General features: G+C 44.2%; 1 protein-coding gene across 4 annotated transcripts in view; it reads right to left on the bottom strand.

Moving 5' to 3' along the window:
* Window positions 1-25614, bottom strand: part of HTR4 (5-hydroxytryptamine receptor 4) — a 129989-nt gene that overhangs the window by 24924 nt on the left and 79451 nt on the right. The window contains exon 7 of one of the 4 annotated variants that reach the window (XM_030503968.1): window positions 22739-22790. The exons of the other annotated variants lie outside the window; for them this stretch is intronic. Within the exon in view, the coding sequence (XP_030359828.1) occupies window positions 22784-22790 (7 nt within the window). The 3' untranslated portion in view covers window positions 22739-22783. Of the gene's footprint in view, window positions 1-22738; window positions 22791-25614 lie in introns of those variants that run through there. 4 annotated transcript variants of the gene reach the window in all.

Raw genomic sequence — 25614 nt, 5'->3', positions numbered from 1 at the left:
GTAGTCTCCAAGGGTAATTGTGGGAAAAGCTCTTTGTTACAAGTTGAAAATACTTTTTCTCATGTCTGAAGTGTTTGAATCAGCTGTGTTCCTATGACGGGCACTGGCAGCTTTCCTCTCAGTGCTTTTAAGCCTCATAAAAACCCCAGCAGGATCTCAAATAACTTTTCTGCAGCCTCACTGAGTATATCTCATCAATAACAACAGCGACAAAATCCACTGGGGGACATAAACAAGGACAAAAAGAGAAGCAGAAGAACAAGAAGCAGTTTTATCATCCCAGTTCTGTCTCTAGCCCATGCTAAATTGGCCCAGAGCTGATATAACCTGTGGTGGTGACAGTGGCTCATGGTGTTGGTTAGAAGACTACTGCCATGCTCTCAGTAGCTCCTTGCTCTCCCTAAGCTCTGCATCCTTGACTACACAGAGCATCCCTGCCACGTACATTTTTTGCCTTTAGTTTAACAATTAGGGATGGTATCAAAAGTAATTCAGGGGTTTAGAGCGAGGTTAATGCAAGGGCTAAAATAGCATTTAGGGAGTTGAGTTACAGAAATATAAACAACTTAATTTTCTATTCACATTATAACACAAAGGGCTCTAAAGGACAACACAATCTCAGAGAAAACATCTGAATAGTTTTGAGCATGTATTTTCTAAGTGGCAATTTGATTTTAAAGACACGACTTGGCAATACTTTGAATTTACTTGGCCCATGAAGGGAATACATTTACGCAAGGTGCTGCATTGTTTTATGAAATCATTGTTCAGAAGCACAGTCAATCCTCCTTTTTGACTACAATTCCGGGGGGCTATGGATCTGTTTTCTTTAATATTTAAGGAAATGTATGCTGTGAAAGCTTTATAAATAACTGTTTAAGGGACCAGAAATGTAGGAGTGTGTTTTTGTGTTGCTCTGGCTCTGTAGGTAATAGCTGAAGCTCAGCAGTGGCTTAATTAATCTGTTGGAAGACTTCTCCCTTTGACCATCCCTGTGGAGATCCATTTGGGAACTGCACAAGTGTAGCTTCCTCCCAAAGTGAGGTTTTTTTAGCAGCAATTACTTGTACCAAAACACTGTAGTGCAGGTTCATTCTGCCCTGATGCTTCAGCTCTGCTCTGACTCACAAAGTGAACCTCTCATTATCTTTCACCAGTGACACTGAGGCAGAGTCACCCACCTCCTTAACAAAAGAAATGGAGCAATCCACATTAAACAGGGAGGCAGCCCCAACCAAAGTACTGTTCTTAACTAACTCTATCATTACAGCCTGCCAGGGCTTATCGTTTCATCACAATTTCATGTTTTGGAACAGCTAAATTGACTTCCCAATGAATTACATGGTTCAGAGATTGCCTTGGCAGCCTGCATGGGGTTTTTTGCAGACCCTAATCATAGTGGTGACTTTAAAGACTGTGACAAATAAGGACTGGCCTTATCAGCATCGAATTGTGAAATACAGATCTGCACATCTCACAACCAGGATAGCAGGAGTTCATCTTGTAAAGGAGCCTGCCAAGCCATGAGGTCAGATCCCCGATTGCTGATAGTTAGGTAGAGCAATGTAAGAGCCACTAGACTGTGCTGATCGAGGGTGAGGCATCCCTGCCTATGGCAGGGGGGGTGGAACTAGATGATCTTAAGGTTCTTTCCAACCCTGACCATTCTATGATTCTATGATTTACACAAGTGTGAACTGGCTTGTGCCAGCGTCATTCGGCTTTTTTGTCTTTGCTCCTTTCCAAAACTGAGCTACTCGCACTGTTGTCCTGAGCTGGAGGGAGGTATTTTCACTTCGACCAGGAAAATGTAAAATCCTACCAGACCAGATTGTTAAGGTTCTGTAACTGTTTAGCATAGATACAACTGACTATACTACGGAAAAACAAGGTTTTTTGTCTCTGTGATGAGTGGAGCAAGTGGTGAGGTGTTATGTTCAAGTGTTAGTGGGTCACAGGATTTGGCGGAACCTCAGTTAGCTTGGATTGTTCCAGGCAGAGTTAATTATTTCACCACAAAGTGAGTTAGCAGCACACAGAGCTGGAGAACGTAGACCACCATTTTCTTGTTCTCTTCAGTTGAGTTTTTTGGGAGAACTGCAACCAAGGTGGATTACAGTTAAGTGATGGACATGTCAAGCAATGTTTGTGTAGGGATAAGAGCATGTGGCCGTATGATGGGAAATGGCAGTGGAGAAATTGCTGGAGGGAGGAAAGCAGACACAAAAACTCACATGAGGACATTTCACAAACACCTGACATACAGAACTGAGGGAATAACAGACATGTTAGACATCTATGTCTGAAATTTAGACCTTCGAACACCATGCTCAACTGCCACCTAATTATGAGTGCCCAGTGAAGTCTCTTAGATCCCTAAATGCAAAGAACCTGTCTCATGCAAAAACTGCAGGAGCCTCCTAACTTAGGTGTGAGTGAGTCTCAGCTTTCCAGCCTCATCCCATCGCTCAGACAGGCTGGCATTGGTGACAGCAGCTCGGTGAGCAAAAACTGATTTGGAGTTCAGCCTTCAGGTCATTTTATTCCAGACAGAGTCAAACTTGTACCTCCACCACCACCTCCAGACTAGTAATTGCTTTTGGGTACTGATTCCTGCTTGTATTTTCTGTGGAGTTTCTTTCATTCTGCACAAGTATATTTACATATACATGCAGTACAGGATGACTTTTTAACTTCTGTGGCCGATGCCGCTGCTTAGGAAAAGGAAGGTGAGGTGGGTGCCATCTCCCAGTGTGACAATATCAAGCAGCACATCAGCAACCGAGAAGAACCAGGACAACTTGCCCTCTGCACCTCATTCCAAAGAAACATCTCAGAGGAGTCCGACCAGCAGAACAAGGGCTTCTTTCACCCCACCTCACTCTTGTTGCCCTGCGAGCCAGCACAGTTTGTGTCTCCTCCGTGTGTCCCCATGAAGGAGCCCACCTTCCAGAAGGTGACATGAAATGGTGAAAGTGTCTGATGGCCTGAGACTGCATTTGCACTCTGTGCATGCTTATTAACAGACATGCAAAAACGAGTTGAAGAAGAGAGGCAGCTGGTCCTTGACAGTTGGCTTAGGTAAAGGGGTAAATTGCAAAATTACAGCCCCCAGTGGGAGAGCTCATAGGCAGTGCAGTTCTCCTTGAACTGAGATACTGCTTGTTTATGGTGTCCTACAATGCTGTAGAACAGTGTCTTTTCATAGGTGAAATGTGGCTGCAGGGTGCTCGTGTGCAGAGTCTGGCCAGGAGAGGGTTACCAGAGACAGAGCAGGAAGATGGGTAGGGCAGCAGGAAGCCTAATGAGCCTCATGAGCAACAAGTGCCTCCATGGAGAGGAGGAAATAAAAGAGTAAAGGTGGGAGAGAGCAGCACTTCTGGGTGCTGCAGTGGCTGTGGTGATTAAAGCAGCTCTGTTAGTGCTTGGTTGTCCTGGAGAGCATCAAAAAGGTGAGGGAAATATATAAAAGATACTATGAGAGGGAATGATAGCTGTGCTTAATCCTGCTCTCGTTGACAATTATTTAAGCTGGGGGAATCTTTGTGGCTTGGGAGTTATGGGATTTGTGCCTGGGTTCTTCCAAGTGCTTCCCTTTGTCTTTCCTCTCTCCCAAGTGAGACAGGGTGCTCTGCCTCCTCTCTGTTTGTCTAGCTGTATTTGGCTGTCGGGCTGGGGAGGGACCTGAACATTGCTGAAAATCAGAGCTGCTGTGATAGCCTTTGAGGCACAGGAGCTGAGTTCACTGGGGATGAAATCATGTGAGGTGATGCTGGCGGTCATCCCAGGAGACTGCTCTCCCTGCCCCGAACACTGCAAAGGGTGAGATCTCTCCTTTGAGGAGCTTCATGGGTGCTTTTGGACCTGTAAGTGTATCCAGGGGGTAGTCCAACTGGCTGTGAAACACCCCAGAGTCTTCTCCTAATTCTTCAGCGGTGGCCAGCAACTGGGGGATGCTGGAAATTGCTGAGTTTCTTCTCTCTTAGAAGTGCTCAGTGTTCCCTTACGGTTTAGGCAGGGATGCTGTCTCTGTGCCTGAGGTCCCTACTTCATGTTAGTCTACTTTAAACTAGCAACTTATGCAGCTTCCACCACTTTCAAAAAGGTGTTTTGGCAGCTCTTTGTTGCTGACAAATGTCCTTCATTTCTTACAGCCTTTGAAGGGATGGTGCCAGTTCTCCATCAGTGGTTGGGAATTCTGCAGTGCAAAACTTCAAAAGCAGGTTGAGCACCAATACAGGGAGCAGATTGCAGCCTGATCACAGCTCTGACTCTGCATATGCTGCGTCCTACCCAGGGAACCTGGCTACAGAGAGTTACAGATGGCAGAAACAGAAACTGCATTCTCCTCTTTGAACTCTGCTGTCTTAAAGCAGCTGTTGAAATCTGCTGCCTCTCTTCAATGTTTGAATGTCCTAATGAGGAATAAACAAAAGTATTGAAGGGGAAAAATGAGAGAAACCCCCTGCCTGCCACAAATCTGTTGGGGTAATTGGAGGTTTTGCAGGTACTGGGAGGTATAATCTCTCCAGGGTCTGTGGTTTTATTGCCTGGATGCAGAGAGCGTGGTCTGGAGAGCAGGCGGAAGGATTGATAACACGGAGATGCTGGAGCAATTGTGGGTGTCTGACACTGAAGAGCCAGATGCATTTCTGTGTCTCTTGATGGTCAAGTATCAGTTCTTGTGACTTTCAATCCCAGTTTCAAGGTAGGAAGATTTCCATTGCAACCACCAGGATTTTCTTGGTCCTAAAATGAGCTCTACTCCATTTCCCTACCCTTTTTCCAGAAACGTCTTGAGCAGGAAGCCAATTTCACACTTACTTATTCCCTTTTTCTTTTTAATGTGGAGCTAATTGGAGCTGTATGTCTGGAAGTGCCTGGTCCCTGGAGCATTCCCATGATGCTTGTCCCACTGTGGGAGGAACCCAGCTGGAACGCTGCACACCATCTGGGGGAAGAGGAAGCCTCAGAGCTGTCAGAAGGTTTAATGGACTTAAGACAGGTACTGGCGTTTTCCACATTGCTATAAGAACCTCTCATGGCTGTATCTAAACTCTAGGAAGTATAAGAAGTCCTGTATCCCTTATGCTCAGGTCAGGCTTGGTCAAGCCAAGGACCACAGAAAGCAACTCTGTTCTGGTATGTGTTGTGCAGCCCTAATGTGAAATTAATCCCAGCTTGTTACTGTCCTCTGTATCTTGTTCTACTCCTTTGTGTGGTACCTACTGGTGAGACCCTGCACTACTGTAGAACGGTCCTTTGAGTGAGATCAACCATCACCAAAAGACAGCCAGCGTTCCTGCTGCATGTTGTCTGCAGCATCCTGCAGGCAGGAGCCCACCTTAAATGTCCTGGGGTGAAACATCCCCCTTCAGCTGAGGTTTCTGCCTCTGCTACACAAACCTTAAGCTACACATCAAATGATGCTTTCAATTGTGTTACAATAAATACTGAACAGACACACGCACAGAGCTGCAGTAATAAAAGAAAGGACTTACAGAGCATGTTCATGGTTAGACAGGAGCTGGTCTACTGCAGAAGAGCAGAAGGAGCTTGGAGACAGAGGAACAGCCACTTTTAGTGCAGAAAGGAGGAAAGACAGAGACACAGTGAGGTAGTAATGGGAGAAAGTTAAAAAACACAGATAGTTAATAGGAAAATGCTTTCCAGCTAGCCCAACATTAAAAACCAAGAAGTTATATTCCAATAGTGTCAAAGTTAGAGATACATCCCCAAGCCTCCCACTAAAGGGGAAACTGATTTTTACAGTAACGGTAGTAATTGGGTTAGAACTGTGTGAGCCACCAGGTAGGGTCTTTCTTTATGAAACACTTTGGGAATCCTTCAGCTTTTCAGGAATATCTTTTTCCTGTCTCACAGATAGGATTTTAGGCAGGAATTCTCTGCTGAGCACACTTTCTAAAAGCTCTTCAGTATTGCTCTAGGGAGGGATTTGATAGCTACATATTGTCTTCCTCCTGTTAATTTCATGAATACCAATCAGACCACTTGGTCTGTTTGAGGAGCCTCTTTTGAGGAAGCCACCTGTATCTCTGAAACAAAAGTCTAGGGAGTAGTAATTAGGTCACTTAATTTCTACCCATGATAACTGACATGTACACTGCTAAGAAATTTGATTCATGAAGGCAATGTGGACCTGCCATAGATCTCTGGCTGGTGATCCTTGAACCTTTTGACTGCTCCAGTATGCTGGAAATGTCTGTCTGCTTTTTCAGTCTGGATGGGGGAGCAATAGTTGAGCTCCCTGATTTTGTCAGACTGCAGTGCAGGAATACAGCAGTTAGTTACTATTTAATTTTAGGAAAGGTATAACTATACCTGGCTGCTAGCCAGCACCCGGTGCTAGCTTTAAAAATACACTGCTGCGGGCTGGGAACAAGGTACTTCTGGTCTCCCACCAGTCCTCTGAAGTGTAACAGAATTACCAGTGCCTCTTCATGCAGTTAATAGCTCTATCTCCTGTCCTAGTCCTGCATTTTTCTCCTGACTGGCTGACAAGAGCCTGATAAAGTGCAAACGGGGAAGAAAAAGTTCTTTTATAAACAGCAGCAGTTCGATGCAGAGAAGTTGAGAACTGCTTAGACCTTTCTATAGATGGGGATTTCCTTGGATTTGATTGGGGTTTTTTTTTTTTTTTCCCCCCATTGGCAAGGAGCCTGGAGATTTACAGGCATGTCTTGGTCTCTGTTGTAGATATTGATGTCACTGTTCTCTTCACCTGGACTACCCCATGGATGAAAAGCACCCTATCGCCTGTGTATAGCGCAGGACCTTGCTAAATGTTTCAACCAGTTGTATCCTTGGGGGGAATCTTTCATTTCATAAGATGCAAGTAAAATAAAAGCCATGTTGCAATTGATAATTTTCTCTATTGAATAACTACTCTCATTGTTAGAAATTTGTGCCTTATTTTCAATACAAATGTTCCAGTTTTAGCTTTCAGCCACCAGATCCTCTCTTCACTGCCTTTTATACTAGAGGTTGTCTCTGTCTTCTGGAAGCTTTGATAAAGACCAGCTTCCCCTTTAGGCACCAAATACAAGATCATCTGTGAATTTCTCACTGTAAAGCAGGCTTTCAAATATTTTAGTTACTCTGTGCTTTGTTGCCCCTGAATTTCCTTATTTTTTTCCCATGTTCCTGATCTGGTCACACCACAGCCCAGCCTGTGACCACACCATGCCAAACAAAGAGGTCACTTCTTTATTTCTACTTGATACTCCTTTTATTTCTTCATTTGTGGACAGGAGAGAACCTTTTGCCCTCCTGATCCATGGGGGTGCTGAGCTGCTGGATTTGTGTTCAGCTGCCTGTCCTTGCTTACACAGAAGCCTCATCCTCTGCAGACCTGTCCCTTCCCCTGATAGACCCCCCACTTACAAACAACCCACAGGGATCAGATAAGGAGATTCTGACCCTCTAAGACCTGGCCAAAAAGGGAGTTTTGGGGAATTAAGAGGAGCAGGTAGCTGACATCTAGCTGCAGTGGAATGAAGGTTACCTATGTTTACCTTTCTAGCCTTAGGGTATTATCTCCCCTCATATATCCAGGTCATTACAGGTACACTTCCAAGAACCTGAGCAGAAAGTCATGAGATGAGAAGATGAGAATTTTATCCCATACTTATTTTTTTACTTAAAGGCATATATGCATTTTGCAGATCACAAGGATCTAATTGCCTCCAAAATGCTCAGCACCCACGTCTGTACTGGAAGCTAAAGGGAGAAGCACTGCTGAAAATCAAAGCGCTTTCGTTGAGTCTGGGGTGCTCTGAAATATTTGCTTATAAATCTGTGTGTGTGTGTACCCATTGACTTCAAACCTGATGTGTTCTTCTGGAGCTGTCCTATCTCATGCACACAGCAGCCGTCCTGCTCAACCATTAATTAAGCTGACCATAAGAAGCCCAAGGTAAGCATACACAATTTTACTGCCAAATCTTCCAAGGTAAACCCATGTGAACCCATGCATAGGTGAACAGAGATTTTTAAGGAAATTAGTTTAGCCTACAGCTTATTGTAAAGGATTTTTATGGACTTGTTTTAAAATGTATTAAGGACAAATATTCTTTCAAAAGCAGAAAAAGAAATGGTGTGTAACTGAAGTGCATCACCTCCCTAAGTTTTGAACTGTTGCTTTTATGGACTCTTGCACTCTGTTTTCTTCGCTCCCATATGATCATGAATGTTGAACGGGGCTCCGCATAGCAAGGGAGTTCCAGGGATGCTGAGGTGCTGCAGAAGGTGCATCTTCTTGCTGGGGAGGTGGATATGATGCTCCTGCTGGGATGGAGATGAGCAAATATTCCCATCTTCTGTGCTGGCGGTGCTGCCATTGCCAGGTGCTGTGTTGACGATGGTATGAAACTGAGCTCTTTGAAGATCTTTTCGTAACACTTTTTGAAGTGTCATTCCTAATTGCTTTCTTGCCTATGAAGTAGTTGCTTTGTTCAGTTCTTGTCTCAAATATTGTATTGAAGTGTTATGAAGTGCTTTTATTGCTAATAAATACTAACTATAGTGCTATAAAAACTTGTCAAAAAAGCACCATAGGGCATGAATCACACTGAATAAATTACATGTGCCTTTAATATATTAATGTAAACCGTTACTGTTTCTTTGCACTACCAGGCAGATGACAGATTAATGAATGATAAAATTATTCATACATAACATTAACATAAGATACAACCGGCTTCTTGGTTTAGCTTTTCTTAGGCACAAGTACTCGAGTTTGCCTGCTTGGCTATGTTTCATGTAGCACTGCTGCATTCCAGTCCTTCCAAAGTGACAAATTCATGTTCTGTTTCCTTAACTTCTTAAAAAACCCAAAGCATATTACCGTGGTTTGCACTTAAAACAGCTGTTACATGTCTTTCCAGAGGTGGCTTTGCTTCAGTGGTAGAGAAAGCACTGCCAAGACTCAGACCCTTGGAGACTTTGAGGATAAAGGAATTTCAATACTTTATTTTGAAAGAGGAAAGGACTTCAGTGCAGTATAGTGCTCCTGTGAGGATGTCACATTATATGATATGTGACATAACACAACGGCAAAGCACAAAAATGGAATAAAAATATGATGGGATGTAAGGAGATGCGAATTACCTTTTTGGCTTTTTCCATTCATACAATTGGATGTGCATGAAGATAAGCTAAATTTAGTCTAATGTTTATATTTGTTAGATGAGTTGGAAAGCAGTCCAGAAAGAGTTATCCTGTACAGTGGTGTTTCCCAAGCTATTTTGGCCTGCCTTCTTCCATGGGAGTGCAAACTGCAGGCTGATGCCCTTGTAAATGCCACACCAATGCTTGGCTGATGCTATGGGCTGCCTCAGTACATGCCTGTTTTCAGGTATAGGCAAGCTAATGCTTGGTTAGTGACTGATAGGTCAGTGGTCCTTTGCAACGTTGAATTTTCCTGGGATTGAATGAACTCGCTAACAAAGTCTCTTACTAGCTTCAAAAAGATCAACAACTGACCTGAAGGAGCATCTTTCTGAACTAGAACAAAGTTAAGGATCTTGAAAGCAAACACATCCAGCTGCACTTGGATTCACAGTGGAGGTAGCAGCATTTGCAGGTGATTCAGCTGCTGGCATGAGTCTTGGAGTGCATTCTCACAGCACTGGTGCATTTGATGTTGTTACTTAAGGAGGCTGCTGCAGGCAGTGACGGCTGCTGCAACATCTAACAAATACTGGCTTGTACCTGACATTCTTCCCAGGTAATAGATAAAGATTTATAGATAAAGCTAAATGCTCTTTAGTTACTGAAGTACTGTGCTGTGTTTGATGAGCTTGCGGAATAACACAAATCAACAGCTTAATTAACATCCCTTCTGTTAAGTCTGCAAGAACATCTCTTCAAAGACTCTTAGTAACAGTGACACTTAACAAGTGTCAGTCAGAATCAACATGTACCTTTGAGGTTCATGATTGACTTTGAAACTACTGGCTCAGTCACTGCCAAGAAAGGTTTAGCAAAGCAAGATGGTTATTTTGATTTGTGTGCAGGAAAACGGCATAAAAGGAAAGGAAGAAAGCAGGATGGACCCCAGCAGTGTTCCTCCTTTGCAGCACAGTACTGTTCAAACAGCTCAACTATATCCTGAGGATTACTCTGTCGTGCAAAACTCATTTAAAAACCTCTGTCTCTGTTTTCTGGAATTAAAGTCCAGCTGAAGACTGTGTGGCAGGAGTCCCTGACTCTGGTATATGTGGAAGCATACTAAACTGAGCTGCTGCTAGACCTAACACATCTTCTTCCCCTGGTGAAAGAAAAAGAGGAAAAAAAACCTGTAAGTCTATCTAATAGTTAACTCCTCAGTCTAATGGGATAAACTTTAGTTCTGCAGGAAGAAGGGAAAACTGTTGGAGAGTTCTCAAGAATTCTCACGTTTTCTGCAGTGAAAGTATGAGACTGAGGCAATTTCAGTCAGCTCTACATCCAACAGTGCCTACGCCATTTCTGCTCTAGGGTCAGAATTCCTCTCTACTTGGAGTTAGTTAATTTATAAACATTTTACATAGAAAACGCTGAAGCTCAGTTTGATCCAAGTGTATGACATCTGTGGAGGAAGTAGCCTGCCTCTTTATGACCAGATGTTTACATGTTATCGCTCCCTCAGAATGATCTTGCAGAAAAAAAATGCATGTTTCTTGACAGAGAGTGAGGGCTGAGTCCCACTGTGGATTTATCAGCTGCCATTGACATCACAGATACCAGCAGAGACCTCTTAAGCTTCCAAGAGATGATATTTCCTCTAATATAAACAAATCAGTCCACTCTTAAACTTCTTTGCTGGTGGTCTGGAGCCCTGCAGCAGATTCCTGCCAGGGCACAGTTACAACGTCCCAGCATTGCTCAGGAAAACTCTGAGCTTTTAATGTAAAGCAACACCTCATAACGCCCTTCAAATACTCTTTACGCTTGGATCTATTATACTGTTCCACCTGTTGCCTCTGGTCTGTAAGAAGTTAAATTCATACAGAATAGCAGACATTACTAGAAAAGTTCATTCTAGCTGCACAGAGATTACAGCCAGTCTTTCCTTATTCTGGTATCTCAGAGTACAGTTGATTACACTTGATATGGAGCGTGTTAGTAACATTTTCTGTGCTTCAGTGACCTCTTGGGATGTTCATAGATTATGGATTTGAAGTTGTGTTTGTAGAATCATAGAATCATTGAGGTTGGAAACACCTTTAAGATCACAGAGTCCCACTGTTAACTCAGCACTGCCAAGTCCACCACTAAACCATATCTCTAAGTGCCACATCTACATGTCTTTTCAATACCTCCAGGGGTGGTTACTCTACTGCTTTCCTGGGCAGCCTGTTCTAGGGCTTGACAACCCTTTTGGTGAAGAAATATTTCCTAATATCCAATTGAAACCTCCCTTGGCACAACTTGGGTCTATTCCCTTGTCTTATTGCTTGTCACATGGGAGAAGAGACTGACCCCCATCTTGTCACAATCTCCTTCCAGGAACAGAGCTATAAGGTCTCCCCTGAGTCTCCTTTTCTCCAGGCTAAGCATCCCCAGTTCCCTCAGACATTTCTCATAAGACTTGCGCTCTAGACTCTTCACCAGCTTTGTTGCCCTTTTCTGGACCTGCTCCAGCACCTCAATGTCTTTCTTGTAGTCAGGGGCCCAAAACTGAAGACAGTATTCAAGGTGCAGCCTCACCAGCACTGAGTACAGTGGGATAATCACTGCCCTTGTCCTGATGGCCACAGGTTAAATCCAAATATGGATTTGTAAAACAGAGGTTGGTTAACTTGCTTTGTACTAACTACTTCTATAGACTTTGGGTATAAGATGCCATGGATATGGACATCAAGAGACAGGAATTTTTAGTAAATTAATTAACTGGAGATGATAACAGGAGAAATTAAAGAAAGACTTATTTTTAGAGAAGAAACAGACCTTAAAAAACACCTAATAGTGAGAGCTATTAGAAATCATGGAAATGTTCCTTACAAAGGGTAAAGAATATGCTTTGTCTCTGGAAAATTGAAAACAGACTTGGGACTCCGACATGTGTCAGTCACAGGTTCCCCCAGCCAGGAGTTACTAATCTTTGATGTTAAAATATGACTACTTTTCTGATTACAATGCCTGCAAAATACGAACGGTCATAGTGAAACAGTATTCAGATTTCAGGATTAAATGAAGGCATAGGGCCAAAGGGAGAATCCAGACCAATCATCCATTGATATGGTTGTGATCAATGAAGGAATCATATGCCAGGTATGACATGGCAACATGAACAAAGATGAGTTCCAAAACCACCTCCTAAATGTGGCTACCTGAACTTTAAAAATGCTGTCATCTGTGATGGATGATAGTAATGCTGAAGTAGCCTGTGATAGCCACAGAAGAGAAAGAGTAATGCAGAACTAAGGACTGCAAATCATCATCTAACACAGAAATAGCCTTACTCAGCTGTATGTAATGGTTGATGTAGTATTTGCAAGACATTATGTACTCCCAAAGGCATAAATAAATACTGCATCTTTACTTGTGACAAAACCAAACCAAAACCACATCTGTATCAATTCATAGGTCAGGTCATCTATTCAAGATGCAAATGCATACTAAGCAGCAGATGTTAGCAACTATAATCTTTGCTATGACAAATAAATAAACCCCAAAACCTCAAAATGGTGAATTTACCATCTTGAAACATTCAGTTTAAGATGGAAAAATGCTTACAGCTGACTAAGAACTGAAATTACAGGTGGATGAGCACTGTAGAGAAGCTCACAGCAGGCTTATCAGGTACCTGAATTTGATGAAGCACGTGAACCAGGCAAGCTGGCTCCAGCAGCCACCCAGCAATTGGAAATACAAGCCACAGTTAAGGATCCAAAAAGAGGCAGAATGGTACAAGTCAATCAAATCACAGTATTTATACTGAAAGTCCTTCCTGGAGATACCAAAGAGCTGCCCAGAATGTCTTGAGAATAACAGGGCTCTTCTCTCTACAGACCTATCTATCTGTGGAGCAGCAACAGGGAAGCTTTTCCACTGTGTAAGTTTACAGAGCAACAGGGGGTGCATATAATGCTTAAATAAATTCTCCTACAGCAATCAGAAAGTAAGAAGGTTATTGAAAAATTAAAAAGAAAAAAGCAGTTAACCTAAAATTAAAATGCACTTAAACAATTAGCCCTGAGTTTGAGAGATGTCTGTTGCCACAACGAACAATAGACTAGACTAGAACAATAATTGCTTAGATTTATATAGCATTTCTAGCCCTAAGGCATGTGGAGCTCTTTGCAAATGCTGACAGACATTGCCTAAAAAGACTGTGACTTTTTAACATACTAATCTCTGGAGAGGAGGGAAAGATCTTGGTGGGGAGCTGTGCAGTTGAAACGCAAGGGAAGTAGCTGAATAGTAAATTGCTATCCATAATAGAATTTATTCAGGTACTAAAATTAGTTTTAAACCCTGTCTTGGCTCTCTGGAATGAATGGTGAGGGTCCCGAAGGACATGGAATCAAATTCAGTATGTCAGCATGTATTATGAGAGATGTATTTATTTAGCTAAATGTAATTGATTAACTTGCATTCAATTATTTAAGTAAGTGATATGTTTTCAATAGGTCTGGGCTTTGCCATGTGGCAAGACGAGACGTCAAGCAGTTCAGCTGCAGGGAGCATAATGCCATGGCCAGGAGGGCTCCTCTCTGGGCATCGGGTCCCAGCTCCTGGTGCAATGGGCAACAGACTTCTAATTACAGCTGGAAGGCAAATAACCTATACACTTCATCCATCTCACTGCACCAGCCCCGGCACCAGCTGTTCAGCCTGTCCTGTATTCCCAGCACAGGACACTGCTGTTGAGAATCTCAACTAAATATCATTACATGAGAGCAAATACATTTTTCAGCAGAAGCTTTCTACTTTAGGTGCATAAACCTGAATAAATATCCAGCATTGTACTGTTGATTCAGGAAGCAGAGCTGGGATTAAATTAGGCAGTCCAATAATGGTGCTTTGTATCGGTAAAGACTCAAGTAAAATCAGATTAGAACTTTCCCCAACAGTTAATGATGTCCTGCTTTTTCAACAAGGCCTCCAAACCAATTAAAATTACCATTCAAATCACTTTGTGCAGAACAGGAGCTCCTGGATTTCACTGTCAGGAGACCTCGAAGGATGGGAAAGTAAATGTGTGGAAAGCTAAACCACCTTTGCTGAATGAGTCCCATCAGACAGATGACTTTCCTATTTTCGTCATGCACTCCTTTCCTGTTTCCCTGAACCATCTTTTGCAGGAGAGAGGAAAGGAAACTTCGAGGAAAGCTGCAGATGCTGAACAGGAGGGAAGCGGATGGGAGAACACAGTAGGTGCCCAGGCTTTGCAGCAAGGGAGGCATTCCTCAAGCCCCTGGGAGAGCGCAGTCAGAGCTCTCCAGGGCTCCATGTGGACACTGTTCCTGTTCGGGCCAATGACTGCAAAATGCTGGGGACACACTGTTCATTATGCAAACTGGCTGCACAGAGCAGAGAGAAATAAGAACCAGTCATGCATGTCAAAGACCAGAGAGGTTTAATTGGAAAAGACAACAATTAATGTAATTACTTAAGTTTCCATTTGAATCAGAGAGGCAGTGAAGTGAAACCCAACAATAATTGCACAGAGAAGAAATGTTGATCTGCAGCAGGATTAGCAATCCCTGTGGCTTCTTCCCCTATTCTGCTTTTCCTAACAGCACCCTTCCTTCCAGCATTATCCTCCGCCAGCACTCCGACTGTCAGCTGGATCACCGCAAACTTATGTAAACAAGATTACTTTCCATTTGTCATAAACAATAAACAGATCAAGAGAAGCTTTGCAGAGAGTAGTGGGGCTGAGCCAGGGGATTGGTTATGTAGGTTTTGCTGGTGATATACATAAAGACTGAGCAGGACGCAGGGTGGCAAGGGCAGGCAGGCAGCTCCTGGGGTTGTTGGACTGAGCCCAGCTTCCCTGGACGGCCCGTGGAGCACAAAATCTCCATTCTTTCCTCCCAGTGAATCTCAGACCAGAAAGCAAGCCTTGAGTGAGGTCCTGCCCCACCAGAATACATCAGTTGCCTTCATTACTCAAAGCACTAGCCATGCAATTAAAAACAGGCAAAAGTGAGTTGGTATTTCAGTTACTTCCAAACTCAAGGTGCCCTTCAGTGCCTTGCCTTCCCTAACAGAAACAAACTGATGCAGAAGAGTTCTGATCTTGAGTCTTGTATTAGGCCAGATAACAAAAAGGGGTTTATCTTAGCTCTAATCTCTTTTTCCAATATACAGACATATTGAAAGAGATTATCTCTCTAAAATTGAAGGAAAAGGTGGTATTTCAAAACCCTAATCCCCTCTTTCCTCTGTAGAAAATAAGTATCTTGATTTCACTCAGTACAATTACAAGAAGCTTTTCTCTTATCAACAGCTCTCAGTTTCCTCTGGCAAGGCATTTTTTCAGCTGTGTACCAGTCTTCAGCGGTGCCCTGATTATTGGCAAGCCAAGTGGGTTTTGGATGAAGGAAGGTACCAGCCTCCTTCAACACAGGGTGCAGTGCAGATGCTAGCATCTGCTTAGCTGAGGGCAGGAGTCCCTGTGGGAGCTGGTTTGTACTGGGACAGGCAGTTTGCTTTGGTGGCAGGTGTTGCCGGGCTTGGCTGGTGGGGACTGGTGCACAGTCAGTGAGGACCAGGGAAGGAGTGATGTGCTTACATGCTGCCTGCACAGCCCAATGTGATGCCATCAGCGCTACATTGTCCCATGGAGCCGGTGCAATGCCAAGCAGGGGAGGGGAACCAGGGTCACTCCACGCCCTTTCCCCAGACTTTAACCTTTTTGCAGAAGAATTTTGAAGTATCAACAGAAAAGAAAAAAAAAAAAAAAAGGAGGAAAAAAAAAAAGTCTTAAAACTGTTCAGCTTTTAAATTTAGCAGTGATCCCTGGGAAAGAAAAAGCAGGGAAGGAGTGGGAGGAGGAACCTTACCCCAGACTTCACAAATGACAGCTGAGAGAAAAGAAATTAGTGTCTCAACTTCTTACCCTGAGGATAACCCAAACTCAATAAAAAGCCAATTGCATTGACAAAGAAAGGTTTCAGCAATAACTTCGGAAAACACCCACAATACAAAATCAGTCCACCCCCATGCAAGCTGGCGGGGCGCTGCATGCGGTGTGCTAGTGGTTGGTTCAGTAAGCACACACACGCTTTGCCTTCCCAAACCCACAACAGGGGCAGAGCATGGGCTGTATCTTAAGCAGTGAGTGCAGCTTCAGAGAGGTTCCCAACTACCAGATCTTGCCATAAGCTCCCCCCACACACAGCTTTTCTGCCTTCAATTAATGGTGCGAATCCTGCTCTTTATTTTCCAGACTGTGCTGGAGTCTCCCTCTTTTGCAGCTCTTGGCCTTTGGGATTTTTTTTTCTAATGTTTGGGCTTTAAATGATGTGGGAAGTGGCTGGTACCTGTGCTCAGGCAGGTGCTGCCTGCCGCAGGGTGTCTGTGCAGCAGGAGCCCCAAGGCAACTCTGTGCCAAACAGCCCAGCAGCTCCCATCCTTTCCCTTGGGGTGACATTACAGTACAACAGAAAAAGCCTGGAGATGTTTTTGTGCCACTGCTAAACACAAAGGGGCCAAACCTCCCTCAGCATCGGCTCTGTTTATGCCAGCTTTGAGCGTGTATGCATTTTTCACTACCTGAAGCAAACAGTCAGGCTGTAGCACTGGCCTTGGCTCTACACCACCTTTTCCCAGTTTTCCTTTTTAACCGTTGCACTTCAACAGTGAGAAGAAAGCTGCTTGAAGAGAGCCAAGAAGGACGAGTGGTCCAGGGCTTGGCAATGGGAGCATCAGTGGACAGTGGGCCCAGGCAATCGGCACAGGGAAGCAAACAGTAGGACAGTGCTGGGACTGGAAGAAGCCCTTACTGCAGCTTCCCATCAGCCCAGCCGTGGCACAGCCCCATGTGCACTGCCATGCTGGATGTACATCCTGACCATTGCAAATGCTTTTGCCCGGGGTGGATTCAGGCTTTTTGGCAGCACATCAACTGCCTGGAGGAGCTCTGGGTGCCACCAGCTGCTGCAGAGGCCCTGTGCTATCACCTGCTTGCAGATGATAGTGTGCAGAATGCACACTTCTTTCTTCAGATGAGGGAGTGGAAGAAGGAAGGACAAGACAGTTGTGCTGCTGCTGCTGATCTATCTTTCAGTTTGTAGGTTGTTTGATGCTGCACAGAGCAACACGCATCCAAGTCCTTGGCTATGTGTGAAACTATTTTTATGGTGATAACTTCTACTGTTGTGGAACATCTAGATTCCAAGACCCAAGGGAATCTTACATCCTGCAGAGCAGATTGTATAGTCTCAGCCTGCACTTCCTGACTCAGCCCATATCTCCTGTTTGAGCTATCATGTACCTCCTGATATTTATAGCACTCTGTGCCCTGCTCATGATCCTTCACAACTCCCAGTCACAGTATTTGTGAATGTTACACCAGAAGGCTGTTACTGTGGAGAAGACTGATGCCAAGTTGTAAAATCATGCAAGGGAAGTTGGAACATAAGTTTGATTGTAAATATTGGCAAAGCTTCATAAAAAATTAGAAGAAAGCTCCTCCAAGAAACAACAAAACTCTTTTTGTTTAGTTGTTATCGAGTCTAATGATCTCCTATATTTTTATAGAATAATGAAATTTAAGTGAAACCCAAATTATCTCTTGACTAAGATTAACAACATCAGCAAAGGAAAAGACCTAATAAGTGCTGTACGCTAATTCCCCAGTCTGAGCCTTTTCCCTAGTATGAGATTTTCTCCCTATACTATTTTTAACTACTTTGTCCAGCCTAGCTTTACATGGCAGAATGAGATGTCTGTATGTACTGTACATGCCATCACATACCCACTCTGAAGGAGAAACTGGGACATAAGATCAAAGGCACAAAAGAAATATATTTAGAGAAGTAACCGGGGTTATTTCAGGGTCACTGAAACTGTGCAGCACCCAGAGAAATGCTGAACTTGCTCCCTGCTGGGTGCCATCAGTGCTAGTACAACAAAGCGATGGATTGAAAGCAAAGGGGCTGAGGACATCTCCACCCTGGAGACCAGGTCACTCAACCAGCAGAGACTCCAATCATCACCCAGTATGATCTGAATGGAACAGGCTGCGGTTCTTCCCTGACCTCATTCTTGTGTTTAATAACTGTTCTTGAACTAGAGAGGTTATTACAAAGAAATACAATCTTAAATTTCTCGTGGTACAAAGCTGCACGAGAATCAGTTGTCGTGGCTTACCATTTTTGCTTTAAAAAATTAATACTCTCTGTCTGATGCAAGTTTGTGCACTTTAAACTTCCAGGTCTTTCCCTTGCTACACACCTGTGCATTAGACTTTTGTACTACAGACAGAAGTCTAATGCACCACCACTGATCTCTCTACCTTTTCTAGCAGAAGATAAACAATTCATCTGCCAAGGCTATTTTGCCACAGCCTCTACTCGAAACCTTTAACCCCATGTCATTGTTTCCAGCATCCTCCTGGAGCATGGTACTCCACTGCCAGCCCTGCCTGGGCTGGGTATGCGGGCAGCTCTGGCTCCATGTTTGTAGAACAGCCCCCTTCACCCTTTCAGGCTCAGTAACAAGTGGGAGCTGATGTTCAGCATTGAAGCCTGTTTCACACTGTCTATTATATTAGCCTTTAATCTGTGTTCAATGTGCCAAGAGGCACAGCCATAAAAAGGCACAGCCATAAAGACCATGTTTCTATAACCGTCGAAATGTTTTCCCTGTGCTCAGCTAACCAAGTAATTCGGAGCGCAGAGTAGCCCTGTGCTGCTTGCTCTTATTACTGTTAGTCTTCTAATCTTGTGCTATCTGAATATGTTATCAGCAATTATTTGTTTTTCTCCAGAGAGGAGATTAAAAGTAAATTGCTTATGGCCAAGACCTGTTCCTGAAGAGTCCCGACTAGAAATACATCCACTAGCAGATGGCAATTTTATATGATTTACAAACTAAGGGGGTGATCTAGTTAATACATGCCATGCTGATGTAGGTATCAAGTCAAACATGTCATACTTCTTGCAAATTGCAACCTCATAAAATAAAATTAGCTTGGAGAATTGAGAGCTACTTTTCATAATCTCATGTTTACCAGTGGCACAGACATTAGTCTGTCTTCTCAGATTCTTTTATCTCACATTCTAGATCAGAAAGTCTGAATACCATCATCTAAGGACAATGTCCTTCCTTCCTATTTATCTGTGGGTGCAATTTTCTGCCAAACTTGGATCCTGGGAACGAGAGAGAGGCACCTCTGGACACCAAGCTGCTGATCCACAGGGTTACGATCTTGACTGCACTGCAGCGACTGCCAGAGGGGAACGATGAGGTAGGAAGCACAGGAACCCAGTTCATGAGGTCTTTTGGGAAACGGACACAAGTTCTCTTGACATTCCCTGATGGATGCAAAATCAGCAGGACAGGGGAGAAAGCTGGACTTCACATAGGCAGCATGGTAAGGTATTGACAAGACCTGAAGCAGTTCAGCTCTCCTGGTTTCCACAGAAGTCGGAATTAAGGCAAAAGCAGGGGTTTGTGGGACCTCGAGGCAGTTTCCTACTAGCACAGTCATACCATATAATGAGATGATTTTCGTAAATTCATAAAGCTTCAGCTTGTTAAAAATGAGATGTTTTCTCCCACTAGTCTTACAAAAAGGTTGTTTCAAACCATCACTACCGTGATGGCTGGAAACTTGTAAAATTCCATGCTTGCAATTAGTCCTGGTCACTTTATATCCATTTGTTCTTGTGACAGCATTATTCCTTAGTTTAAATAACTCCTCCCTTCCCAGTCTTTACCCCTTGATGTATTTAAAGACAGCAACCAGATCCCCTTTCAGTTTCCATTTTGCGAGGTGAAACAAGCCAGCCTTGCTCAGGCTGTGGTACGGAGCCATGCAGTGCTGCTTCTGCTGGCACGGGGAACTGAGACTTGAACCGAAACTACTGGAGTGGAAAACATATCTTGAGCAACCTCTGCTTGCACGGCCCAGAGGGCTCAGCCCTGGGGCTGTGCCAAAGGGAGGAAATACTCTTTGTCACCTCTGAAGTCACCATTTTTAAATGTTTTGGTTGATACAGTATTTCACACTTTGGGATGAAGAGCTCTCACAAGGCTTCTCTCCTTGGTGTGGCTCTGTACCAGATGGAAAGAGCAGCCCCCAGCATGAACCATGGAGCCACCCATGTGATACCATCCCAGCAGTGCTCATGCTGCACAAAGTGCACTCTTGGCCATGCCTAATGCTGGCCTTGCACACTTGTAACAGGGAAAGAGTACAAGACTGGTGAAAAGGGCTGCCTGAGAGCACCCAAGGACGTAAGCATTGCTTATCCAGGCACCCACAGATGATGAAAAATGACACTACTGCAAATAAACTGAAGTCCCCCAAGATTTATATCTACTACACGAAAAAATTCATTAGCTTTTCTTGCGCCTCTTGCTAAGTGCTGGAGGGTCCCTAAGGACAGAGCCCTCCTAAGTGCAGAAGAGGACATTCCTTCAGGTCCTCCAGCCACCACGGAGCAATGTCATAATGCCCCTGCAGGATACTGCCAGCTGAGGGTGGCTGCCTACAGGCCTGCTAACTGGAGTAATTTAATCACACCTGCAGCTATTTGCTAAGATGAAGCTAAACAAATCCCAGCCCAAACATATACAAAGACATTAGCTGCACCCCAGCAGTATTCATCAGTTTCTCTGATAACAAAGATTATTTGCGTCTCTCAATGGGAAGGTTCCACTAAACTCCTGTCAAAAAAAAGGAATTACATAAAACCCCAAAATTTGCAGGGGATGGAGACGGCAGAGGCATGTCATCATTTCTTGTGTTTCTCAAGCTCTTGCTCAGAAACTTCCTAAAAAGAACTTAATGGGAATGTGCTTTATCAGCACATTCACAAAGGGGTGAAGTTCTTGCCTATTGGACCCATTAATAAGGCAGCTGCTGGAGAAATTACAACATGCATCCTAAACCTTAGCAGCCTGTAATTGCTCCAAGTCTCACAAGCACAGCAAAATATATGCTGCTTACACCATGCCTGCAAAATGACCTATGGAATCCAGTATGAAACAGCAACCAATGAGGCAATGAAGGAAAGAGCAGACCAAGTCCAAATGATCCGTCTTGGGGCTAATGAACTTGTAGCAAAGAAGATGGTAACATATGTCAAAGCTCTGATCCATCTTGCAGGATCATTAAAATTTCCAGGCAGTTCCTGCCAGCCAGGAATTTTAACTCTAACAGCCTGGTTTTGTTCTACATAACAGTATAGCTTTGGGCAGTAGTATCCTGCCACTGGAATTCTTTTCTAAATGATACTTTAGTGATAAGAAAAAAAATCACAGAACATCTAAGGAGAAATCTGATCACTTTGTGTAAAGGGGAAAAAAATTTGGAAGGGTATTCATGGTGTAGTTAGTGCTAAAATAAATCAATTTTAAATCAAAGACGTTCATCCTTTGTGTTTACAAATTAAGTCACAGTGAAGATTCGCTTCCACATCAATATCGAATTTGGTCAAACCAAGCTAAAATACCATCTTTGTTATTGATGTTTTTGTTCCCTTGCTGGGTCTGTTTGTGAATTTTGTGCACCCAGGTGACTACCTATTTCTCCTTAAAGCAAAACCAAAAAACCTTCAGAAACTCTGGAAGAACCATAAATATTGGATTTTACCTTTTCAGGTAATTTGGTGCATCCCCCAGGCAGCCTAGCAGAGTGAAAGAGCAACGCAAGTAGCTGGCTTTGAAGCTGAGGGCAGTAGGACGCGCTGAGTTTGAACCCAAGCCTTCATTTTTCACCTCTGGGCCAGCTGAAGATCAGAGCCTTTTGCAAGTTTATCCAAGAAGAGTTGTGCATTTACTGAAACATCCAATTTTTCTTCATTTTTTGGTTGTTTTTTTTTTCTTAAGCAGCACTGAAGCCCTTCCTTGCCCAGCCTGGCTGGTTGCTGCTGCAGCCTGGAGCTGAATTCCACGTTCCTGCTACAGCCCTTGCACACCATACCCCTTCCAACATCACCAACGCAGCAGGGTGTAACACTTCCCCTATAACGCAGCCTGCAAACATCTCCTTTCCAGAAATTAATTCCCTCTGGGTTACCTAATTATGCATTTCCACAATTTCCATGCACATGTGTGAGACAGAAAGAGAGAAAGCAGAGAGGAGACAAATATTTAGCATCATGTAGCAGCAGCAGACCTGAGCTCAGATTCTTCTCTGCTGATACTGAAATGGTCTGCAGGGACTTCAGCAGGAAGGTCTGAGATGATATTACCCTGGCTGTGCCCGACCTGTCCCCCCATGCCTGCTGCCACAGTGCCTCCTTCCTCCAAAACACCTCTGTCGGTGCCAGAGGCCACCACTCTGTCCTGTGGGAAAGTGCGGTAACGAAGGTGTGTCCCCCCCTCTGAGGCTAAATGCACCTTTGCCAACGAATCACCCGTGTTGGGAGAGCTTTGCCAACCACCAAGGGACGTCTCTGCCTCAGGAGAGCTGGAGGAGAGGCACACGAGCAGAGGACCGGGAGCCTGTGCTGGCCAGGCTCTTGGCTGTGCTGGGCTGGGCAGCCCCTTGGTTGTTGCTGTGGAGGAGCGGTGGGAGCTGCTGGGGCTTTCTGAACCTCGGCAGCAAGTCTGTTATTCTGCCTCGGGAAGCTCTGCGGTCTCTGCGGCTGTCTTAGTGCCTACGGAAGGATAAGAGATAAGAGGAACAGGAGGAGGCAGAACAGGAGTTATTTTACTTGTAAATCCTGCCGGTTCCACCAGAAAGCAGCTCTGAGTAACTAACCTCTGTGTTTTCTGAGTCCAGCTACACCTGCAGTCCATGAAATCCCACCACTGCAGGCGGGGCAAGATCGCTGCTTCATCCATGCCCTATGAACACCAGTGTAGTGACCTGCACTGGGAACTGAACCTGCTGTGTGATTCAGCCCATGCTCATTGCCTGCGCGCACAAGGAAACCACATCTCTAAACCATCTTGTGAAGCCATTTCTGAGCCCAGGAGCTCGGAAACAGCTGGAGGATTTGTAACACCACAGCCACCAAATGTGCCTGTTCCCCTGAAGGCAACTCCACAGGAGAAGGGGACGATGCATGGTGGCACAGGGAGTCCTGGCCAGCCAGGATTCAACCTGTGAGGTGACTGAGCACTTGAAGAGAAGCAAATTGCCTTGCTTCCACAGCAGTGGACATCTGGGCATCCTGACATGTATTTGCTGCAGGCAGTATCCAGGCTGCTGCTCAGGCAGGGGTTCCTCCCCTACCCCAGGAGTAGGGGAGATGGGGCTCTTTGCTGGCAGCCTTGAAACGCCGGGAGGGTTTCAGGATGGCTGTTTGTCTTTGTGAAAAGCTACCTCATAAACAAAGTGGGGGAAGTCTAACTTAATCACTATTTTAAAGCTGTATAAAGTAATGCAATGCCATCAGCCCATTCATCCCACATGTAGGCAGTGGCCTCTAGCCAAAGGCTCCTCTGTTCCTGGTCAGGAAAAGGCAAGGAGAAAGGAAGAGCTCTTATCAGTGCCTTTACAGACCGTAAGTGGCATCACAAAGCTAAACCCAGGTGCAAACTAGTCCTCAAGTCCCGACCCTCCTGCCAATCCCACATGTCAAACAGAAGGGTCTGGCTGCGTGGAGCAGGGGCAGTGGGTGCACAGGGAGCTCTCTTCACTGTGCAGACACCAGAGCTGCAACAGGACTCCCATCACATTACAGCAGACATTTCACAGTATGGATGTGCCAGGAGGGGCAGGCGGGATGTGTAGGGAACCAAGCCATGGGGCAGGGACTACCCCTGTGCACTGCCGTTGAGGAAGCATCACCGATGGGCACACATCACTTCTTCGTTTGCTCCACAGCAGCTCTGACTTTCTCCTCCCTACAGCCAGGATGGATTTATTTGTATTCCAACAGATCCGTAAGCCATGGAGCTGCTAAAGTTCTAAAAACTAGAGGCCCAAGTTGCTGTGTTGCCTGTTGCAGCAGCAGCCAGGAAGCACCGGAGCTCGCTGCAGTTCGGGAGATTTACTGGCACAATTACTCATGTTCCCTACTGGGACCAATAAGACTCCATAGCAGAGTTCTGGTGTCGAGTGCCGGCTGCACGCCATGGTTTACTGCACACTTCTCCCAGCGTTTTATGCACCTGCAGAGTGCTGACATGAGTGTGGGCTGATTGGCTTATTTATTTAATTCTGTATTTATGAAGACAATGAACTTCCAGCTCCCAATGTGCAGGCTGCTTTTTTTTTTCCATTTTGTTTCTCTTGGCTCTTCTAAAAGGCAAATCGGGATGCATTTTACTTTGGAGAAATAAAACTGGCATCGGCCTTGTCTGAGAAGACCTCTCTCTGATGGAAAATGAATAAGTAAACCTCTCACTGTATCTTTCCCTGAAGAGACTAATACACTGTACTGTGCTGAACTGTGCACTTCTGAGAGGAAATGGGGTATACACCAAAGTGAACTCCTAGACCCAAACACACCAGAGTTTGCCTACTCCAATCATTGCTCAAATATATTTTACTCAAAGTCATCTTCTTTGCTGTGGCAAAATTCAGAACTTGTTTTTTCCAAGAATTCAAGCAATGCTGATCTGGTTTCCCATCCACCTGTGCAGAATGAGAGTTTAATGATTCATGAAGGCATGAGTTTGTTGTTTTGTGTTGCATAAATATCTCTGCGTGACAAAAGATATGCAAGCAATATGGTTAAAGGGGAAGACAGAATTGTTCAGATGATTATGGCATTTTGTTTTCACTCTCATGGTGCACAGAACTCCTAAACAAATGCTACAGCCATCCAGAAACCCATATCTATTGCAGTTAATAGTTGTACTAATTTTTGCCATATGTTAGTTGAGTGCTTATTGTAAATTCTCCTATCCACTCATTATTCAGAATGATTCCCTAGTCCTTTCAATGAATCATATTCCAAACCATAGGTTATTAGAACTCTGAATTGCAAATATTTATAATGAATTACACAATTTGTGCTGCAGCCAGAGAAACAAAACTTTGTATATGACATGAGTTGCAATCTCAACCACTGAAAATTGAATAGGGCATGAATTTCATATTGTAGCCACATCTGCAAATTTCAATTCACCATTTGCCTGTGTCCTAACTGAATTCTGGAGTTGACAGTACACATAAATAGGTGAATATCCAGGGGTAAAAAAAGGGGTTCTGGCAATTCCTACACTTGCAGAAAGCAAACTTGGAAAATAGGCAAACCAAATTTTTCTTTCAAAGATGAATATTTAATTCTAATACTCTTTCCCATCATACACACAGATTCAACTCTGACCAAATCCTATCTCCCAGCTGTTCGTGACATCTTCAGAACGCATTTTGTATCGCATCTTACTCTGCCCAAGGAATGGGAGTCTCACACCAGCTGGTGGGAAAGTTCGAGAACTAAATGGGTGACAGAAAATCCTTTCCCCATCTTCTGGTTCATAACTTAAAGTGAGGTGGTTACCAGGGAAATAAGAAAGTTGTGATCA

Source organism: Strigops habroptila, chromosome 12 (genome assembly GCF_004027225.2).
Source record: "Strigops habroptila isolate Jane chromosome 12, bStrHab1.2.pri, whole genome shotgun sequence".
In the NCBI taxonomy this organism is placed as follows: Eukaryota; Metazoa; Chordata; class Aves; order Psittaciformes; family Psittacidae; genus Strigops; species Strigops habroptila.
This window is presented reverse-complemented; position numbering and strand designations above follow the sequence as displayed.